The sequence below is a fragment of the Propithecus coquereli genome, unplaced genomic scaffold, assembly GCF_000956105.1.
Source record: "Propithecus coquereli isolate 6110/MARCELLA unplaced genomic scaffold, Pcoq_1.0 Scaffold12, whole genome shotgun sequence".
Lineage (NCBI taxonomy): Eukaryota > Metazoa > Chordata > Mammalia > Primates > Indriidae > Propithecus > Propithecus coquereli.
The window spans coordinates 11,255,527-11,275,440 of record NW_012136080.1 but is presented as its reverse complement, the minus strand read 5'-3'; the positions used below and the strand labels follow the sequence as shown (position 1 = coordinate 11,275,440).

Genomic DNA, 19,914 nt, shown 5'->3' with positions numbered 1-19,914 from the left:
AATTGGATTGCCTTTGCGCTTTTGTAAAAAATCATTTTTCCGTATTTGTATGGGCCTATTCTTGACTCTCTATTCTGTTCCACTGATCTATGTATCTATCCTTTTGCCAATATCACACTGTTGTTATTATAGTGGCTTTATTAATACATCTTAAAATCAGATAGTGAGAGTCCTCTATTTTTTTTCAAAACTGGTTTGATTATTTCAGTTCCTTTACATCCAAATTTTAGAATCACCTTGTCTATCTCTACAAAATTCCTCCAAGGCATTTGATTGAATTTGCATTAAATCTATAGATCAATTTGGAAAGAATTACCAATTTGACAATATTGAATCTTCCAATTCATAAATATGTCTCCCAATTTATTTAAGTCCTCTCTAATTTGTTTAATCATATTCTGTAGTTTTAAGCATACAATTCTGCACATGTAGTTTGTTTGGGTTTGTTGTTGTTGTTGTTTTATTTTGTTTTGTTTTTTTAGAGACAGGATCTCACTTTGTTGCCCAGGTTGGAGTAGAGTGCAGTGGCCTGATCGTAGCTCGCTATAACCTTCAACTCCTCAGCTCAAGAAATTGTCCCACCTTAGCCTCCCAAGTAGCTGGGACTGTAGGTGTACATTACCATGCCTGGCTAATTTTTTTTATTTTTTATTTTTTTTTGTAGAGACAGGGTCTCACTATGTTGCCAAGGCTGGTCTCAAACTCCTGGCCTAAGTGATCCTCCCCCTTGACCTCCCAAAGTGCTGAGATTACAGCCATGAGCCACTACTGGACTTTTTGTTTGTTTTCATTTTATATCTAAGTATTTCAAATTTTGGAGCTGTGGGAAATGATTATTTTTAAATTCAATTTTCAATTGCTAATTGCCAATATAGAGAAGTACAATTGATTTTTGTGTGATAATCTTGTATGCTGTGACCATGTTAAACTCACTTATTAGTTCTAGGGACTTTTTCTGGTAGATTACTTGGGATTTCCTATGTAGACAGACTTATTTCTTCCCTTCCAATCTGTATGACCTTTATTTCTTTTTCTTGTCTTATTGCACTGGATAGGACTTCTAGTACAATGTTATTAGGAGCAGTGAAAGTGGACATCCATGACTTGGTCCCAATGGTATGTAGTTATCATACCATTTTCCACCATTAAATATGCTGTTAGCTATATGATTTTTGTAGATACACTTTTTCAGATTGAGAAAGTTCTATTCCTAGTTTGTTGAGATGTTTTATCATGAATGGATATTAAATTTTGTCAAATGCTTCTTCTGCAATATATATGATCCTGTGGTTTTTCTTCTTTGGCCTGTTAATATGGTGAATTATGTTCATTGATTTTCAAATATTGAACCAGCTCTGCATTACCAAAATAAACCACCCATGATTGTGGTATATTATTCTTTCATTATATTGTTGGATTTAATTTTATAATATTTTATTGAAGATATTTATGTTTATATTCATAAAGGATATTGGTCTGTAGCGTTCTTTTCTTATCTTGTTGGTACCAGATTAATTCTAGCCTCACAAAATGAGTTGTTAAATGTTCACTCCTCTTCTGTTTTCTTAATGATCTTATGGAGAATTGGTGTTATTTTTTTTTAATGTTTGTTAGAATTTACCACTGAAACCATCTGAGCATGGCTTTTTCTTTTTTTTTTTTTTGGAAGGGTTTTAAACTATAATACAAGTTTAATTTTAAAAATAAATATGGGAATATTTAGATTATCTACTTCTTGCATGAGTTTTTATGGTAGTTTGTGACTTTTAAGGAATTGGTCCATTTCATCTAAATTATAGAATTTATGTGCATAGAGTTTTTTGTACCCCTTTATTATTATTTCAGTAGATGTGAGGGTCTCTAGTGATGGCCTTCATTTCATTCCTGATATCGGTGTCTTGACTCCTGGTTTGTGTCTTGCCTCTTTTTTCTTGGTCATTTTAGCTAGAGATTTATCAATTTTACTGATCTTTTAAAAAAAACAGCTTCTGGTTTCATTCATTACTCTCTGTTGTTATTGATTTATTCTATTACCTTTATCATTTCCTTTCTTCTGCTTGCCTTGGATTTCATTTGCTATATTATTTTTCTACTTTTGTAAAGGAGAAGTTTAGATTATTGATTTAAGACCTTCTTCTTTTCCGATATAAGAATTTAATGCTACCAGCCTGAGCAACATGGTGAGACCCATCTCTAAAAAAAAACAAGAAAAATTAGCCAAGTGCAGTGACATGTGCCTGTAGTCCCAGCTATTTGGAAGGCTGAGGCAGGAGAATCACTTGAGCCCAAGAGTTTGAGTTTGAGGCTGCAGTGAGCTATGATTGTGCCACTGCATTTCAACGTGGGTGACAGAATGAGACCCTGTTTCTAAGCACTGCTTTGGCTTCATCTCACACATTTTGATATGTTGTGTTTTCATTTTTGATGAGTAAAAAATATTTTCTAATTTTCCTTGAGACTTCCTCTTTGGTCAATGGATTATTCGGAAGTATGTTACTTAATTTTTAAGTGTTTAGATATCTTCCAGTTACTTTCTGGGTTTTTTTACTTCTTGTTTAATTCCATTAAAGTCAGAGAACAGCTTTGTACAATTTCAGTTCTCTTCAACTTTTTAAGGTTTGTTTTATGACCAAGGATATAGCCCGTCTTGGTGAACATTCTTGAATATTCACTTGAATGTAGATTCTGCTGGTATTGGATGGAGTATTCTATAAATATCAAGACAATCCTGTTAGTTGATGGTGGTGTTCAATTCTTCTATATATTTGCTGATTTTCTTCCTATTAATTCTCTCAATTACAGAGAGAATAGAGCTGAAATCTCCAACTATAGCTGTAGATTTTTCCATTCCTCCTTTCAGTTCTATTAGTTCTTGTTTTATGTATTTTAAAACTTTGCTGTTAGATGTATACATGTTTAAAATTGTTATGACTTCTTGGTGAATCAAGTCTTTTACCATTATGTATTTAATAATATTCTTCTATCCCTGACATTTTCCTTACGAAGTCTACTTTGTCTGATATTAATATAGCAACTCCAGCTTTCTGGGGTTTTTTAACCAACCTATATCACAGTAGTTAAATTTGGATCCTTGGAAACAGAATATAGTTTAATCTTATTTGTTTATCCTTTCTTACAATCTCTATTTTTTAATTAGTGTGTTTAGACCACTTATACTTAATGTAATTATTGATACATTTGGATTTAGGTATCCTACTTTATTATTTGCTTTCTGTTTGTTTCTTCGTTTCCTCTCTCCTACCTTCTTTGCTATTTTTGTATTTTTCAGAATTACATTTAAATTTATTCAGTTTTTTACTATATCATTTTATATAGATCCATTTGTATTATATGTACTTGATTTCTCACAATCTAATTATAATTAATATTTACTTCTCAAGTAGAATAAGGAAATTTTACCTCCATATAGGTACGTTTACTCTCCCACTTTATGTTATAGTTATCATATATTTTACATCTACATATATTGAAAACCTATCAGACAATGTTATAATCATTGCTTTCAATCATCATTCGTATTTTAAAGAACTTAAGAGGAGACTAGACTAATATATTTACCTAGATATTTATCATTTCTATTCCTCTTCCAACTTTTCCTTTGATACCATTTCTGTTCCATCTGAAAAACTTCCATTAACATTTCTTTTGGAGCAAGTCTGTCAATAACATATTCTCTTGGCTTTACTTTATCTAAGAATGTCCTTATTTGTACCTCTAGTATTGAATGATATTTTTACTGGATGTATAATTCTGTGTTGATAGTTTATTTCTTTCAACATTTTGAAGATACTGTTCCACATCCTTGTAACCTGGTTTCTGATGAGAAATCTGCAACAATTCTATATGTAATGCATCACTTTTCACTGACTACTCTCAGGATATTTTTCTTTGACTTCAAGAATTTGATTATAATGTATCTGGACTTGGATTTTCTTGTGTTTATCCTGTTTGGGATTTGCTGAGTTTCTTGAATCTGCAAGTTTATATCTTCACCAAATTTCAAAAGTTTTCATCATCCCTCAAACACTTTTTCTGCACCATAGTATTTCTCCTCTCCTTTTGACACTTCAGTGACATGAATGTTAAACTATAGATCCCTTAGGTACTGTTCATGCTTTCTGTTGTTCAAATTGGATAAAGTCTTTTTTTTTTTAAGAGAGATGAGGTCTTTCTCTGTCACCCAGGATGGAGTGGAATGGCAAAATCACAGCTAATTGTAAGTTGAAATTCATGCTGATCACTCCTCAAGCAATCCTGCTGCCTCAGCCTCTCAAGTAGCTAGGACTATAGGCCATGTGCCACCACACCTGGCTAATTTTTAAAAACTTTTTTGTAGAGACAGGGTATCCTATGTTGCCCAGGCTGGTCTCAAACTCCTAGCCTCAAGTGATCCTCCCACCTTGGCCTCCCAAAGTGCTGAGATTAAAGGCATGAGCCACCACACCCAGCCTGAATAATGTCTATTGATCTGTCTTTAAGTTCTCTGACTCTTTACTCTGTATCTCCATTCTTCTGTTGAGCATATATATCAGAGAATTTTTAAAACTATATTTTTCAGTCTAAAATTTCAATTTTTTCTTTTTTATATCTTCTATTTTTTTGCTGATACTTTATATCTTTTCATTTATTTCAAAATTGTTTGCCCTCACTTTTGGGAGCGTAGTTATCATGGCTGTTTTAAAGTCTTTGTCTGATAATTCCAAAATCTGTGTCATCATGGAGTTGGGTATCTATTGATTGTCTTTTCCTTTTCAAATTGAGATTTTCCTAGGTCTTCCTGAGCTGAATAATTGTGAAATGTAGCCTTTGCAATGCTATACAGATCTGCCCTGCATGTGCACCAGTGGCCATTCTGGGACCTGGGTATTGGCCTACCCCAGAGTTGAGTTCTCAAAGATTGTGGTATGATGTTTAGGATAAGATCCATGCATGCACAGCTCAGCTGGGACTGCATGAGTTCATCCACAAACTTATGAAATTGCTATCTCAAGCTCCCTCCTCTTCAGGACCCATTTCCTGGTCCTTGGCCAAAAAGCTAGAGATTTAGTTTCCTCACCCTGCCATGCATTTCTCAAAACTGTGTCTGCATCTGGGGCCAATCAGCAGAAAACAGAGAAAAAAAACAATGTGTATACTCTCAATATTATAGGTTCTCTGGTAGGAAAAAAGAATTATCCTCCCCCTAAAGTCTTAGGTGCCTGCCTGGCCACCAACATCATTGCTGCCACTGTTACCAACAGAATTGTTTGGGTGCTGAGTTGGGAAATAACAGAAAAAGAAGGAAAAAACAACAAAAGATTTCTTCCTCTCTTTCTGTCTCTTCTGTCTCCCCTTTTTCACTCCTTAGGCCAGAAAGAGAGTGTTTATCTTGAATGTTGTTTCTCTGCATCTATTGTGCACTTCTGGGTTTGAAAATGCCTTTTAGTCCTGTCTAGGTAATACCAGAAGGGGAAGAAGAATGGCAAATTTACTGCCAATTTGGTAATGTTTTAAATTCTGGTCTTCATTGCCAATCAGCCTTCTATGATTTACTTTGCAGAATCTCAACTAGTTGTCCCATGCATTCTGTCCAGGGTTTATAGTTGCATTCAGTGGGAGAGACAAGGTGGTCAAGCGTGCTTACTCCATCTTGCCTGAATCTAGAAACTATCTGCTTGGTTTGTTGTTTTGTTTTTAAAGAAAAAAATAAGAATTATTTGTATATAAAAATGACAGTTCTCAAACCAATTGTATTTTGTTGTTCAACTATTGGTCATGAGACATTCACCCTTTTCTGGTAACATCTAGCTGAGAATATTACCTCTTTTTCCTTTGCAGGGACACAGCTAACTGTAGAGGTCCACCCTCGAGATGCCATGCCCCAGCTGCTCAAGAAGTTCTCCTTGGCTAAACGTATGTATGTACAGTGCTGCTTGTGGTGGAGAGCTGGCAGGGAGGATTGAGGGCAGCTGGGTGGGCCAGACTCTAGCCCAGGCATCTTCTGAGGGAAAGAGAAGCATGACGTGGACCTACAAACGGGGAAAAGACAGAGACATAACAGCTTCATCCTGGAAGACTTTCTTCTCCACACCCAGCTACCACTGTTTTTGTGCCTCTCTGGAATTAGGCATGGGTAACACCAGGCATTTAGCTGAAGATGCATTTCATGACAAGAGTGTTTTTGCTCTTGTTTTTAGATGTCATTTGCTGACTGCCTAAAAAGTGGCATGCACAGTTCTAAGTACTTTACATTTATTAACTTTTTAACCCTCTGACATATACTAATATTATCCCCACTTTTCAGATCAACAAAGTAAGTCTCAGAGAGGTAAAATAACTGCCCAAGTCACCAAGCTAGGATGTAAGTCAGGACTCAGGTCCAACTCTGAAGCCTGTGATCTTAACCACCATATTTGGCTGCCCTCAGTGTGGTACGTGGAATCCCAGGCCCAGGACCATGATGTCTGCTGCACTCCTTTCTCAGCCCTCTCCCTGCATCTGTCCATCTCATGGCTAAACAGAGGGCTCAGAAGGAATGCAGGCCAAGGAGCAGAGGCTGTAGAACAGCAGAGGCTCAAGTCTTCTTCAAGTCCCCTCAGTGAACCAAAGTCCTCCAAGCATTTCCAGTCCTGTAGTCTTCAGCAGTCAGGATCTCAGGAGGGAAGTCCAGCAAAGAGATGGTAGGCTCGGAGGTCGACTGGCTGGGTTCACATGTTTCAGCTGTGTGATCTTGGGCAAGTGGCTTAACCCTTCTTTGGGGCTCAATTTTCTCATATATAAAGGAAGAAAATATGTAAACCTCCCTCACAGGATTTTTGTGAGGTTAAATAAGATAGTAACTATAAAGCCCAGGCCAGGCATAGTAAATACATAATAAATGCTAGTTACCATTTTGAACCCTCATCATTCTATCAAAAATATATTAATAGGTGGAAGCCAGACATAGTAGAAAAGTTCCTTTCTTTTTGCCCATGGAGTCTAATAACTATTGGCTACCATTCTGCCTTAACAGTCCTGAATTTATAGGATTTGGTTACCCTTTAATCCTCCCAAGGAATAATTTAATAATTGCCTGGCCAGGTGCAGTGGCTCATGCCTACAATGCTAGCACTTTGGGAGGCTGAGGTGGGAGGATTGCTCAAGGCCAGGAGTTCAAGACCAGCCTGAGCAAGAGCGAGACCCCATCTCTACAAAAAATAAAAAATTAGCCAAATGTGGTAGTGTGCACCTGTAGTCCCAGCTACTGAGGAGGCTGAAGCAGGAGGACCACTTGAGCCCAGGAATTTGAGGTTGCAGTGAGCTATGATGATGCCACTACACTCTAGCCCTGGGTGACAGAATGAGACCCTGTCTCAAAAATTAATAATAATAGTAATAATTACCTGACCTTTCTGGGTTTCAAACACCATACAAATTGCTTTTCCCTCCCCTTATTTTTGTTTTTATCCATGATCAGTTTTTGTTCTGAGGTTATCTGGCAGTGAATTCATTAGTGCTTTCAGCATCACTGTGTTCCAAGATGGCAGGAGAATCCAGCGGAGGGCATATTCCAGGAGGACCCACTGAATATAATCCAAAGTGTTGGGGTCAGAGCAACTTCTAACTCTGTTTGTAGACTACAGTTTCCTTTCTTGTTATCCACTTCCTGGTTCCCGGTCTCCCCTCTGCCATACCAGGAAGTTCACGGCAATTCCAGCAGCAGTTCAGTGGTGGGTAAGATGGGAGCAAGGAGGCTATAAAAAGGAGAGTGAAGAGGAAGGGTCAGAAGCATGGACCACCACACAGAGAATCATCAGTGCTTATATTTCTGTTTCTTCTGAAGTGTCTCTACCTCTGACCTTTGGGATATTGTAGGTTTACAAGGTGATAAAAATGGAAACACAAGACCCCGGCAGCCTGAAGGGAAAGATGCCCATGGTAAGTTCCAGAGCCTTCTCCAAGGCCATTCTCAAGAGACCAGATTGATTTAGCCTTATGGGCCAATCTCTAGTCAATCAGCAATGACTTCCTGGGGCACTGTGCTGAGAGTCTGGGGCCACCTCTGGGTTCAGGGGGAGAAGAGTGTCATGACTGATTAACAGTATGTGCCATGGGTGGAAAAGGAAAAAGCTCATCAAATGTCATCCCAAAGCTGAAGCATAAGCTCCACCAATAAAAAGGCAGTCCATTAAGGGGAATATGTTAAAAACAGAATTCCAAATTATGTTAACTTTAAATGGAATGCCAAATGTCTTTAAGGTAGGAGTTGTGAGTAAGCAGAGTGAGGCAGAGGAAACACTGAGTGGGGTGACGGATGACTTGGGTTGGAATCCAGCTTTTGCCCCTCATTTGCCTTCCCTCAGCCTCAGTTTCCCCCTCAGTATAGACCAGATGGCATCTCAGGCTCAATGCAGTTCAGCACTTCTTCCCACTGTCTTGCTTTAAAATTATTTAGTTAATGACATTGGTATTTTAAACATATTTGTGCAAAATAATATTTGGATCTTATATAATCTGCTCGGAAGATAAATTTAATGAGGCATAAATCATTATGGGTATTTTTAATGTTCAGATATTGTAAAATGGAACCAAAAAAGGAGAAAACTAGTAATACAGTTTCAGTCCCATATTGGAAATGCTGTCCTTCTTTTAAATGGGGGCAGGGAGACCTCATTTGTAGAGCTTTGCTGAGTGGAAACCTGTTAAATGTCTGAGTCCACTTCGGCCTGGGTGGCTACTGGCCCTGGTCAGCGTTGGTCTTGAGTCTTTTTTCCTCCCTGTGTCTTTGTCCCAGCGACCTGACACAAGGCCCCGTCTCTGGGCGGGAAGCTTCCTGTGAGAGAAGCTGGCCATAGATGAGTGACTCTGAGGCCCAGCCTCCCTCAGTGCCTGTCACCAGGACACTGCCACACAGCAGGGGTGCTCCAGTCTCCAGCTGACCATGGCAAGGGAGGAAGCCTCTGTGGGTGACAAACATAGCCTTCCCTGTGGGACCCAGCTGGCCCGGCCCTACGGTGCCCTCCTCCCGCACCTGGGCTGCTCTGTGGCTCTGCACCCAGCACCACAGCCGTGGCACACACTTCCCTCCTTGAGCTGGTCAGGGGTTGGCAGCCCGCCTGCACACTGCCCACGGAGCACCCATTCCTAGGGAAAATAACAGGATCCGCAGAAAACTAAATGGTGGGGAGAAGCAGATTCCATCATCAGTATGTCCGGGATTCCCGGTTCCCTGAGGTCCAGCCAGTTTCTTTACTGCTGACTTCCCAAGGTCTGCAAAGAGGCTATGTTCCCTGCAGACCTCCCAGAGGATGATGGCGGTTGCTATAATTCCCAAACTAATTTGGCCAGGGAACCCTTCCAGGAGATACAGGTCTTGGGCCCAGTGTTTCAGGCTTTAGAATTGTTTTAAAGGTTGGACAGTTGCAGCTCCTCAAAGAGGCATCGCAGCCTGGGCCAGGCAGCCCTCCCCAGGGGTTCTCAGCTGCTGACCGAGCCTCCCTGTGTTTCCAGCCTACCCCTGGGATCGGTCCAGCCTGAAATCCATGCCCCTGGACCTGCGGCAATTTGAGAAACTGGACACCTATGCCTCACAGGTAGGAGAGCTGGCCCCTCTGGCCATGGGCTCCCCAAGGTGGCTTAGAGTTCCCTACCCCAAGACAGCAGAGCCTCTTGTCTCTCCTTCTGAGCATATCCTGAGTCACCAGGACAGATGGCCCAGGAGTGCCTTTTCACAGCATGTGGATGGGAAGCAGAAGGCCCCAGGCAGTAGGCCCCTGCCCAGGACTAGAGGCTACTCCATCCCCCACCCCACCCAGGCTCCTGGTGTTCCCACCCCAGGCTACACACCTGGAGCTCCCCCTGGCAGGCGCCCTGGCCAGCCTGCCCTGCCCTCCCCCTGCCCCATTTTGGGCACTGCTGCTGCTGAGCCTTGCAGCCCCTAGCCCATGGAGGAAGGAAAGAGAGGGAGGAGAGGACCATGGATTCAGATGGCCCGAGCCACTGTGACCACACTCACCTCTGGAAGGTGTGAGCTGCCAGCCCCCTATGCCTCTGGGCCTGGGCATGCCAGGGGTGGGGTGAGCGGGCAGCTGAAGAGCTGAGTAGTAGGGTGACATGGGGGTCCTGGGGGCCAGGCAGGAGCTCAGCTCAGAGTCTGATGAGAGGGCCAAGGTGCTGGACCCTTTTCTGAAGTCAGAATGAGCCCTCCTAGGAAAGTAAGCAGTCTTAGAAAAACAACCCTATGGCTGGCATATAGTAGGTGCTCAGGAACCTTGCTGAGATGATGAGTGAATAGATAGGTGCATGGCTCAAGAAAGTCAGGCTAGAGGCAGGGACATCAGTCAGTCAGGGGCATCCAGCTGTCCTGGCAGAAGATATGGCCTGGATTAAGCAGGGACAGAGGACAGGAAGGAGTGGAAAGACCAATCCAGGCTGGAGGCAGAGGGGAAGGACCCCATCACCAGTGTGCATCGAGGGGGTGGGAGGCTCCCAGATGGCTGGGTTGAGTCATGAGGGGAGGCCAGGGAGTGCATCACCACAAGGAGCAGGTTTTAGGGGATGACAAGTGTGTTTAGGGTACGAGGAGCTCTAGTATCTGTGACATATCCAGGGGAAATGCCCACCCGGCTTTTGTATATTCGAGCCTGGAGAGGTCTGGGCAGGAAACACTGAATGGGAGACACCGGATTCCGTGAAGAGCTGAGACCACAGGATGGGAATAGTATTGGGGAAGGCGATGGGAGCCCATTGGGCCTGGAGCCACCATAGAGGCTGGGGCAAGGTGAGGACGGGTCCTGGAAGGCTGGGAGTTGGGGGTGCTCCCAGGGGCAGGCGTGGGCACCAGCAAGAGCTGCGCCGTCTGGTCGAGTGAGATCCGGACAGACTCCTTTCTGCTACTTCAGCATTGCATCACCTCTTGCCTCTGAAGGGCCAGCTCAGAGGAGGCTGGAAGGTCAGACAGACTCCTGTGGGCAAGCAGGAGGGAGGAGTAGGGAGTGCAGAGGAGCCCCACAGGGCCTACAGGAAGGGTGGCCGGAGTGAGCAGGGCTGGAGTGAGGAGGAGACAGAACAAAGGAGGGGAGGAGGGCAGGACACAACAGAGGCAGGAGCCCCGGACCAAAGCCCATGCACACGGGATGAAGCAGGAGGGAGGACGAGGGCTCATTAGTGGGGCTGCCGAGAGTGAGGGAGTGCGGTGGGGTCCAGAGTCTGCACAGAGTGAGGCACTTTGTAAAGGCCACCAGAAGGGATGGGACAGGCTGCCAGCCAGACTCAGTGAGCAGTGCCAGGAGCCCAGCAAAGGCCAGAGACCCAGCCACACAGCAGGGGTAGACAGGCTCAGGAGATGCCAGGAGGTGACGACTGAAGAGCCAGAAGTCCCGGCACTGAAATGTAGGGTTAAGTCAGGACCCCAGGCTGCAGTGCAGACCTGCAATGTGGGGCACCATTCTAGGCCCTGGGAGAAGGACAAGGACAAAGACAGTGGAATTGGAGCTGAACATAGAAGATGAAGCAGGAAGCAGCTAGGAGAGTAGGTAATGAAGGGCCCAGAGGTCTCCTGAGGTCAGAGCGCCAGTGTGCTAGGCACAGTCAGTGGGTGGGGCCCTGGGGTCCCTATGCCACTGAAGGATCATTCCAGGCATCCCGGAGTACTCTGGAGGTGGGGTGGAGGGCAGCGTGGCACCAGTGTGGGGCCGTGCCCCAGCTTTTCTACAGAGATCAAACAGGGTCAGGGCCACCTCTCCAGCAGCCCCAGCCTGTCTCCTCCTGAGGGCCCCTGTGAGAAGAGCTAGTTTGTTCTCTTTGTTACTATCATGGTAAAACACGCATAACTTAAATTTGCCATTTTAGTCATTTTTAAGGGTACAATTCACTGGCATGAATTATATCCCCAATGTTATACAACCATCACCACCATCTAGTTCCAAAATACACTCATCATCTAAACAGAAACTCTGCAGCCACTAAGCAATGACTTCCAATTCCCCTCCCCCAGTCCCTGGCAACCTCTGCTTACTGTCTGAATTTGCCTAACTATTTCATTTAAGTGAAATCATACAGTATTTGTCTAACTATTTCATTTAAGTGAAATCATACAGTATTTGTCCTTTTGCATCTGGCTTATTTCACTCAGCATCATGTTTTCAAGGTCCATCCATGTTGTAGTATGTATAGGACTTAATTTCTTCTTTATAAGGTTGAACAATATTCCATTGTATATATACACCACATTTTGTTTATCCATTCATCCGTGGAGGGACGCTGCAGTTGTTTCCACCTTTTGGCTATTGTGAATCGTGCCGCAATGAACATTGGTGAACAAGTATCTGTTTGAGTGCCTGCTTTCAGTTTTTGGGGGTATATACCATGGACTGGAATTGCTGGATCATATGGTAATTCTACATTTAACTTTTTGAGAAACTGCCCAAGTTTCATCTACAGCACCTGCACCATTTTACATTCCCACCAGCAATGTATAAGAGCTCCAATTCCTCCACATTCTTGCCAACGCTTGTTATCTTCTGATTTTATTTTTAATAGCCATTCTAGGAGGTATGAAATGGTATCTCATTATGATTTTTATTTGCATTCCTCTCATGCATGACTAATGATGTTGAATATTTTTTCATGCACTTACTGGCCATTTGTGTATCTTCTTTGAAGAAATGTCTATTCAAGTCCTTTTCCCATTTTTGAATTGGGTTATTTGTCTTTTTGTGGTTGAGTTGTAGGTGTTATTTATATATTTTGTCATTTAACCCTTATCAGACACATGATTTCTCCCATTTTGTAAGATGTCGTTTCACTTTCTTAATAATATCTTTTATGCACAAAAATTTTTTATTTCAATGAACTCCAGTTCATCTATTTTTTCTTTTGTTGCTTGTGCATTTGTTGCCATATCTAAGAATCCATCACCAAATCCAAGGTCATGAATATTTACCTTAGTGTTTTAAGAGTTTTATGGCTTAAGCTCTTATATTTGGATCATTGATCCATTTTGAGTTGCTTTTTGTATATGGTGTAAAATAGAGATCCAACTTCATTCTTTTGCATGTGGAAATCCGATTGTTTCTGCACCATTTGTTAGAGACTATTCTTTCCCCACTGAATGGACTTGGTACCCTTGTCAAAAATCAGTTCACCATAGATATATGAGTCTATTTCTGAACTCAATTCTATTGTTCTATATGATCCGTATGCCAGTACCAAACTGTTTTAATTACTATAGCTTTATAGTAAGTTTTGAAATTGGAAAGTGAGCCCTTCCACTGTGTTCTCCTTTTTTCAAAATTGTTATGGCTATCAGGAACCCCTTGCAAATCCATAGGAATTTGAGGACTAGCTTTTCCATTTCGGCAAAAAAAAAAAACTATTGGTGTTCTGATAAGCATTGTGTTAAATCTGTAGATTGGCTTTGGTAGTATTGACCATGACTAGAGGCTGCTACAGCTGCCCAGATGTCCACCTGGCTGGCCCCAGGATCTACAGAGAAAAGCCGTGGCAGCTCTAGAGCCTGTGATTCCACTCATCAGCACCACCTTCCCTGCCCCCACCCCTCTCCTCCTCCCTATTTGCCCTCAGCCAGCTTTCGTCCTTCTGGGCCTCTCCTCCAGCTTCTCTGCCTGGAGGAAGAACAGCTCTGGCTGCAGGTGCAGGGTGCTTGGCCCCACTCAGCCCCCTCCAGGCCCTGATACAGCACACCCTTCCTGCTCCCCAGGTGACAGCCAAGAGTGGCCTGGATGAGCTGGTGAATGACCTGCTCCAGGAGGCCCACAGTGACTTGGAAAGAGTCCGTGCCATCTGGATCTGGATCTGCCATCACATAGGTAGGCCCACCTGTGGCATCACTGGGTCTATAACTGCTTGCTGCCACTTTCTGGGGGCCTCTGCTCCCATCGCACCATCAGTGTGTGTGGAATGAGATGGAAGGTAGGGGAGGGGGATGCAGATGGCTGGACTGAGTAAAAAAAGACCAGCCAAGGAGGGCAAAATTCACTGTGTGCTAACAGTGTCCATGAAGGTTGGTCGGGGGTGGGGGGAAATCCCAGGAGGCTCTCTGACCACAGCCAATGGCCAGAGCTAGGGCTACCCAGAAGAAGCCTTCCCTAAGTCCCAGCTTCAAAGTAAACCTACTGCACAAAGATGAGAGTCCAGGACAGAAGGGTGTCTCCAAGAAGGATGGCCATTGGTTGAGGAGAAGTTGCAGCTATTTGAAAAGTTGTTTCTACACCAGAAGTTTCATTAAGTACCAGCGCCAGAAGAGGCAGGTACCCCTCTTCTTGCTCCCACACTGGTGACCTCTGCCACAGGTCCCAGCCTAGTCTCCAGGGTTCTCAGAGCCACTGGAGAGGACATGGGCCTGCACAGCTGCCCACAGCTCTCCACAGGACAGCCTTAGGAAGCTCACCAGGTCAAGCCAAGCCACGAGGTGATGGAGGGCCATGTTGTGGGGTGGACTCCTATCCTCTGACATAAAGACCAGCAGGGCCTTTCCTGACCTGCTGCCACTGGGCGTTTCCTTTGTCATTCTGGAGCAACAGTTAGGCATGCAGCTTAGAGGATGAGCTCACCTGGCACAGGTAGGCGGTCTCAACAGAAGGCCTAAGGCCACCTGCTCCCACCCCAACCCCATCGGCTCCACCTGTACCTTAAAGGGACAAGATCAGAAACAGAACACTTGGTAGGACTTTGTTTACTGCTCCCACCCCCACACCAACACACACAGTCCCTTTGGACACTTAATGGCTACAGTGACTCCAGCCTCGGGGCCTCACCACAGGCCTCTTGCTCTCTTCCTAGTCCCCACATCCCCTTGTCAGAGAAGTGACAGGCTGTGAGAGAGCCGCCTTCTCTACTTTGGGGTGAGCTTTAACCACAGCTCACTGTGCCCTGTGGGCCAGCGTGAGGCCTTGGCTTGGGGCCGCCTGCACGGTTTCACAGGAATTGCATGCAGAGCTGTGTGATGGGGACAAGTGGAGAGAGCCCCACACTCTGGCACTGCCTTTTTCCCTTCCCCTCCCAGACTCTCCTCAGAGGCCTGAAGGGCCAGGTAGCTCACTCTGCCTAGGCTTTCTCTTCCTCTTGCCACCTGCACAAAGAGGTGACAGTTCCCAAGTCTCACTCGGGCCAGGGCCCTGCTTCCATTCAGCCCGCCATGGTTTCCTGGGGCAGGGATGGGGCCTCCTCTCACCTCCATGCTGGCCTCACCCCCTCCCAGGCCCTGATTCCTCATGGCTCCCTCCTCTGCCCTGCAGAATATGACATGGCTGCTGCCCAGGAGAAGGACCACCAGGCCTTCAAACCCACTGACATCCTGCGGACTCAGAAGACCAACTGTGACGGCTATGCTGGCCTCTTTGAGAGAATGTGCAGGTAGGAGAGGCTGGAGCTGACCCCCAGACCCCATCCCTCTCCCCCATCTGAAGTGCTGTGTACCTTTGCCCGCATGCCAGGCCTGAAACCTGAGTTTGCAAACTCTGCTCTGGAATCCAAGTGAGTCTTGAAAAGGTCAATTTCTCCCTTTTTAACACCAGCATAATTGACTTTGTACCATCTGCCGGGCTTCGCGATACATTAACATAATGGCAGATGAATGCACAGAGATAATTTGGTTATAAAAAGCCCTTTTTCCACCTTCTCCCATCTCTGTGCAGCTGAAGGTTAAAAGAATGACAGGCCTGGGAATGGGAGGACAGTGGCTGTGGATGCCAAGGGGCTGTGAAAGGCCGTTCTCAGGGAAAACTAAAGATCTCCCAGCTGAAAAGATTTGTCAGTTGGAAAGCTGAATAAATAGGAAGCAGCTTCTCTTGGAGCCTGTGGGCTCCATTTTCAGCACTCTGGGAAGTGAGCATGTGGCCAGTTTGCTGGGGTGGGGGACAGCTCTGGCCTGAACAGGAGAATGGGCCATTGCTCGTTCCCAGTGACTCAGGACAGGCTCGGGGCTGGAGGAGGCCTGCTGACCCCCCCCCAGCATCCTGTGCCAGCTCTCTGAGGTCTGCTGACCCTCCAGGAAACCATCAGCTAGCCCTTGGCTAAAGCCCCTCCCCAGAGGGTGATGAATGGCTGCCTACTTCTCTGCAGGCCTCTGGGAGTAGGTCTTCTCAGCCTGTCAGCCCACCAGGACTGCAGTTGGCAATTCATCAAACCAAATATAAGGAGCACTGAGTCCACAGGCAGGCAGCTGCCAGGCACCAGGAACAAGCAGCCTATTCCTGGCCTGAGCCCCATTGAACTGCCCCCACCCCCATTCCCACTGCCAGCCACAGACATGTACCTGGCCCCCTGTTGCTCCAACCCTCCTGTTCCACTCCCTGCTCTTCCTTTTCCTCACTTCCAAGGCCCACCCCTGAGACCACAGCCCCGGGGAAACCAGGGCAGGTCAGGGTGCAGAGGACGCCACCCTGGCCACTCCCCACCCACTCCTCAGAGCAGCCCTCTGCACCCCTCCATTCCTACTGCCACTCCCCATCCCACACCCAGGAGCCCCCACCTGCCTGGGGGCCTCCACAGGAACCTGGATCCTCACCAGCCTCCCTGCCCAGGTTCCTCTCGTCCTGGGTTCCTGAACACGACTAAAGGTTCACATTGTCCCACAAAGTCTTCCAAACTCTGATCTCAACCACCTTTCCAGCCCTGCGTGTTGTGACACCTCGTATTTCCATCTCCTTATGTGCACCTGCCCTGTCCCTAATGCCCCTCCCAGGCCCCACTCCAGGAGGGCCCCACCACCTCCCCTCCCCATGTGTCCTTGGCATACCTGTACACCCACTCATGCATTGCCTTATGCTTTTATTTAATAACATTTTTAGATTTAAAAAATACTGTTCCTTGTAGACGATTTATAAAATTCACTACAGTGAAAGGAAGAAATTATTATTCTGAATCCCACCACTTACACTGACACTGTTAACATGGTGTCATTTTCCTTTCCTGACTTAGGGCTATGCATATAGGCATGCCCTGTGTGCATTTCTTCTTATCCATCTTATAGGTTTCCTAGGTCTGTATGTGTCTTTAGCCCTCTCTCTTTCTGCTTCCCTAGTACATACCCATCTCAGAATCCTACACCCATGAGGCCCTCAATAGACATTTATATAATAGAATGACAGGAAATGGTAGAATATTCCTAGCAGACTTCTGTGAAATGGGCCTTATTCTCCTTTTAAATAATGAAATAACGACCAGTCAGTTTTCAGCTTTATTTTTGCCTAGCTTCTTTCAGAATGTGATTTTATTCATCTGATTTCACAAATTTGAAAACACTCGGGTGTTTTTTTAAGTTACAGGCTGCATTCTTCTTTGTCCAGTATGAGCTTTCTAGCGTACTATAGAAGCAGTGCCAGATTCAAAGCCAGGAAGACCGGGGTTTACTCATTAGTGGCGGATCCTCCTTTATCCAGTGCAAGCATTCTAGCATGCCGTAGAGGGAGTGCCAAGGTTAAAGCCAGAAAGACCTGGGTTCCAGTCCTTAATTTACCGCTTATTAGTTTTCTTCATTTTCTTGAGGTGCTTAACCTCCTGCAGCCTGTTTTCTCATCTGTGTATTGAGGACTATGTTACCTACTTGGCAGGACTGTAAGACCAAACGAGAATGTGCAGTTTGGGGTTTGCTAATCTGATTCGAGGTGTGTATTTTTTAACCTTCCCTGAGTATCGAAGTGCTTTTGCTCTGTGGAGCTTTCCTGCAGACCGTGCTGGCCCACATAGACTCAGAAAACTGACACTTGGCTTGAGTGAAACTGTCAGCTTTGTGCCTGGTCCGGATACTTAACAATGGCCATATCCTGGCCTACAGCGGATCATTAAAACACATCCCAACATTTTGCATCATTTAAGGTTAGTTTCAACCTGGCAATTACCACGTACAAAATTCCTCACGCTGCCTGGGACATGGAACAATAGCTACTGTTCCCTGAATTCCTTTAGCTTTTGCTTTAAAGATCAGTAGTCTATCCATGCATCACCTTCTTATTTCTCTTTACCTTTAAAACTGCCAGAAGTTTGGTAAATTCATTAGCTGATTCCTTAATAACTGAAGACGTGTAATCCACACTTGCTGATTTATGCCTGAGCGGTTGTCAGGGTGGCCTCTCAGCAAGAGCTGTAGCCCCACGGCCATCATTGCTTCCTCCCCGTCCATTCCGCCCACCTCCCTACAGTGGCCTTGTTAAAGATTGATTTCACAAAGTAATTTGGTGGGGGAGTCAGATATTTTCACATCACTCACTTCCTTCTTGTCTTTCCCACGTTACTCACGTGGGTTGTTTCTGTTGCTGCCTTTGTGTGTAGCTGCTGGTCCAGTTCTTTCTGACTTCCTACCACCAAGCATGAATGTCTCCCTTTTTGCCTCGATTGCCCACATCCCTAATTGATTCTGCCTCATTTCCTTGCAGGAGCCAGGCTTAATTCCCCAGACTCCTGCCACTGAGCCAGTCCCCACAAATCCTCTTCCCCTGCTATCACGGCTCCAGCACCCCCAGCTAGCGGATCGTTCGGGGACTTTGGAAAAAGCCATGAGCTTATTACCAGTTTGAAGTTCTGATGCTAAGGGGGCTGGTTGTCACCAATCAGATGTCGGTTGGTGTCACATTCATCCTCCAGCTGTCACAGAGCACGGGCAGGGCATGTACTGGTCAGACGGCTGCTTCTGGTTAGCACAATGTCCCCCATGATCCTTCAACATTACTTGGTTCCAAAGGCCCCAAAAGATGGGGAGTGGCCTTCTAAGCCTTCTGGGAGATGCAAATTAGTTTGATAACCTCAAATTATCGTCAAATCTGACTTTGTCATATAAGGCCTCTGAAAAGGACATCTAAACTCCCCCTACCCTTATAGATAGGGTAGCGCCCACAAATGAGTTATGTCACTATAGCAAACCATCTTTTCATTTCACTCTGTATACTACCCATAAGTTTATGGATTAAAACAAAATTTTGATTTGCAAAAGGGCTGATGCAATGCAAAGGCTCCTGAACTGTGCATCGGGACAACTGCGTCCCAGTGCTGCTTCAGCCGCTGACTCTCTGCGTGTCCCCAGGCAAGGCAGCTCCCTCCCTGAATTGCTGACTCCTTACCTGTTGGAGAGGAGGTCTCCTGAGGCTCTACACTGGGCCTTGAGTTGAGAATTATTAATATTATCATGATTATAAGTTACTGACCCAGGCTTTAAGGTAGTATAAGAAAAGGGAAAGGGGAGCACATAGCGGACATACAAAGACGCTGTCATACTACAAGAAATCAAGTGTGTAAATTGTGAAAGATAAGTCATGGTTTGTTTGTCCTGCTGCAGTTTAGAAACCACAATATTGTCAACAAAATACCAAATGAAAAGCATGCTTTATTATCTCTCCTACAGTTATGGTCCTTCACTCCTGTTGTTCCCCACTTGGCTGAGACAGCCTGGCAGAGGTGATCAGAGTTGGGCAAGTGATGGTCAGAGCCCACTGTTGCAGGGCACCCCTGCCCACCCACACATTTCAGTTACTCTGTTGCTGGCCCTGGCCGAGGTGCTGGGTGTAGCAGAATCACATGGTTCCTATGGTGGGGACTGAGCCATCTTCGTATAAAATGACAGTCACAGTCTTGACCTGCCACATACTGGTTAATATCTGAGCAGATACATCCCACCAAACTAGGACACACAAATCTTTTTTAAATAATAAGGGTAATGCATTCATAGAAGTCTCAGCAGCTTTAGGGGCCACCAAGGATAACCCAGGTAATGACACTGCCTTCGGCTTAGCTGCACCTCTGTTTGGTCCTGTTCCATCAGGCCACATTTGGTGGCCATGTGGTCCTTTGCAGCCCTCAGGGCCTCATACCCTCAGGGCTTCTCTGGTTGGGTCCTTAAGGCCTGACACTTGCTGGGGAGGCGGTCAGGCCTTTTCTAAATCCTCCAGGGTGCTCCAAGGACTCTTGCTCAGAGCATCAGTA

General features: G+C 45.1%; 1 protein-coding gene across 2 annotated transcripts in view; it reads left to right on the top strand.

The window, feature by feature from the left end:
* The window catches only part of KY (kyphoscoliosis peptidase), a 43,588-nt gene that overhangs the window by 13,343 nt on the left and 10,331 nt on the right, over positions 1 to 19,914 (top strand). For both annotated transcript variants that reach the window (XM_012664457.1, XM_012664449.1), the window contains 5 exons: positions 5,839 to 5,913; positions 7,855 to 7,917; positions 9,490 to 9,572; positions 13,700 to 13,808; positions 15,237 to 15,354. In XM_012664457.1, the coding sequence (XP_012519911.1) occupies positions 5,839 to 5,913; positions 7,855 to 7,917; positions 9,490 to 9,572; positions 13,700 to 13,808; positions 15,237 to 15,354 (448 nt within the window). The remainder of the gene's footprint in view (positions 1 to 5,838; positions 5,914 to 7,854; positions 7,918 to 9,489; positions 9,573 to 13,699; positions 13,809 to 15,236; positions 15,355 to 19,914) is intronic.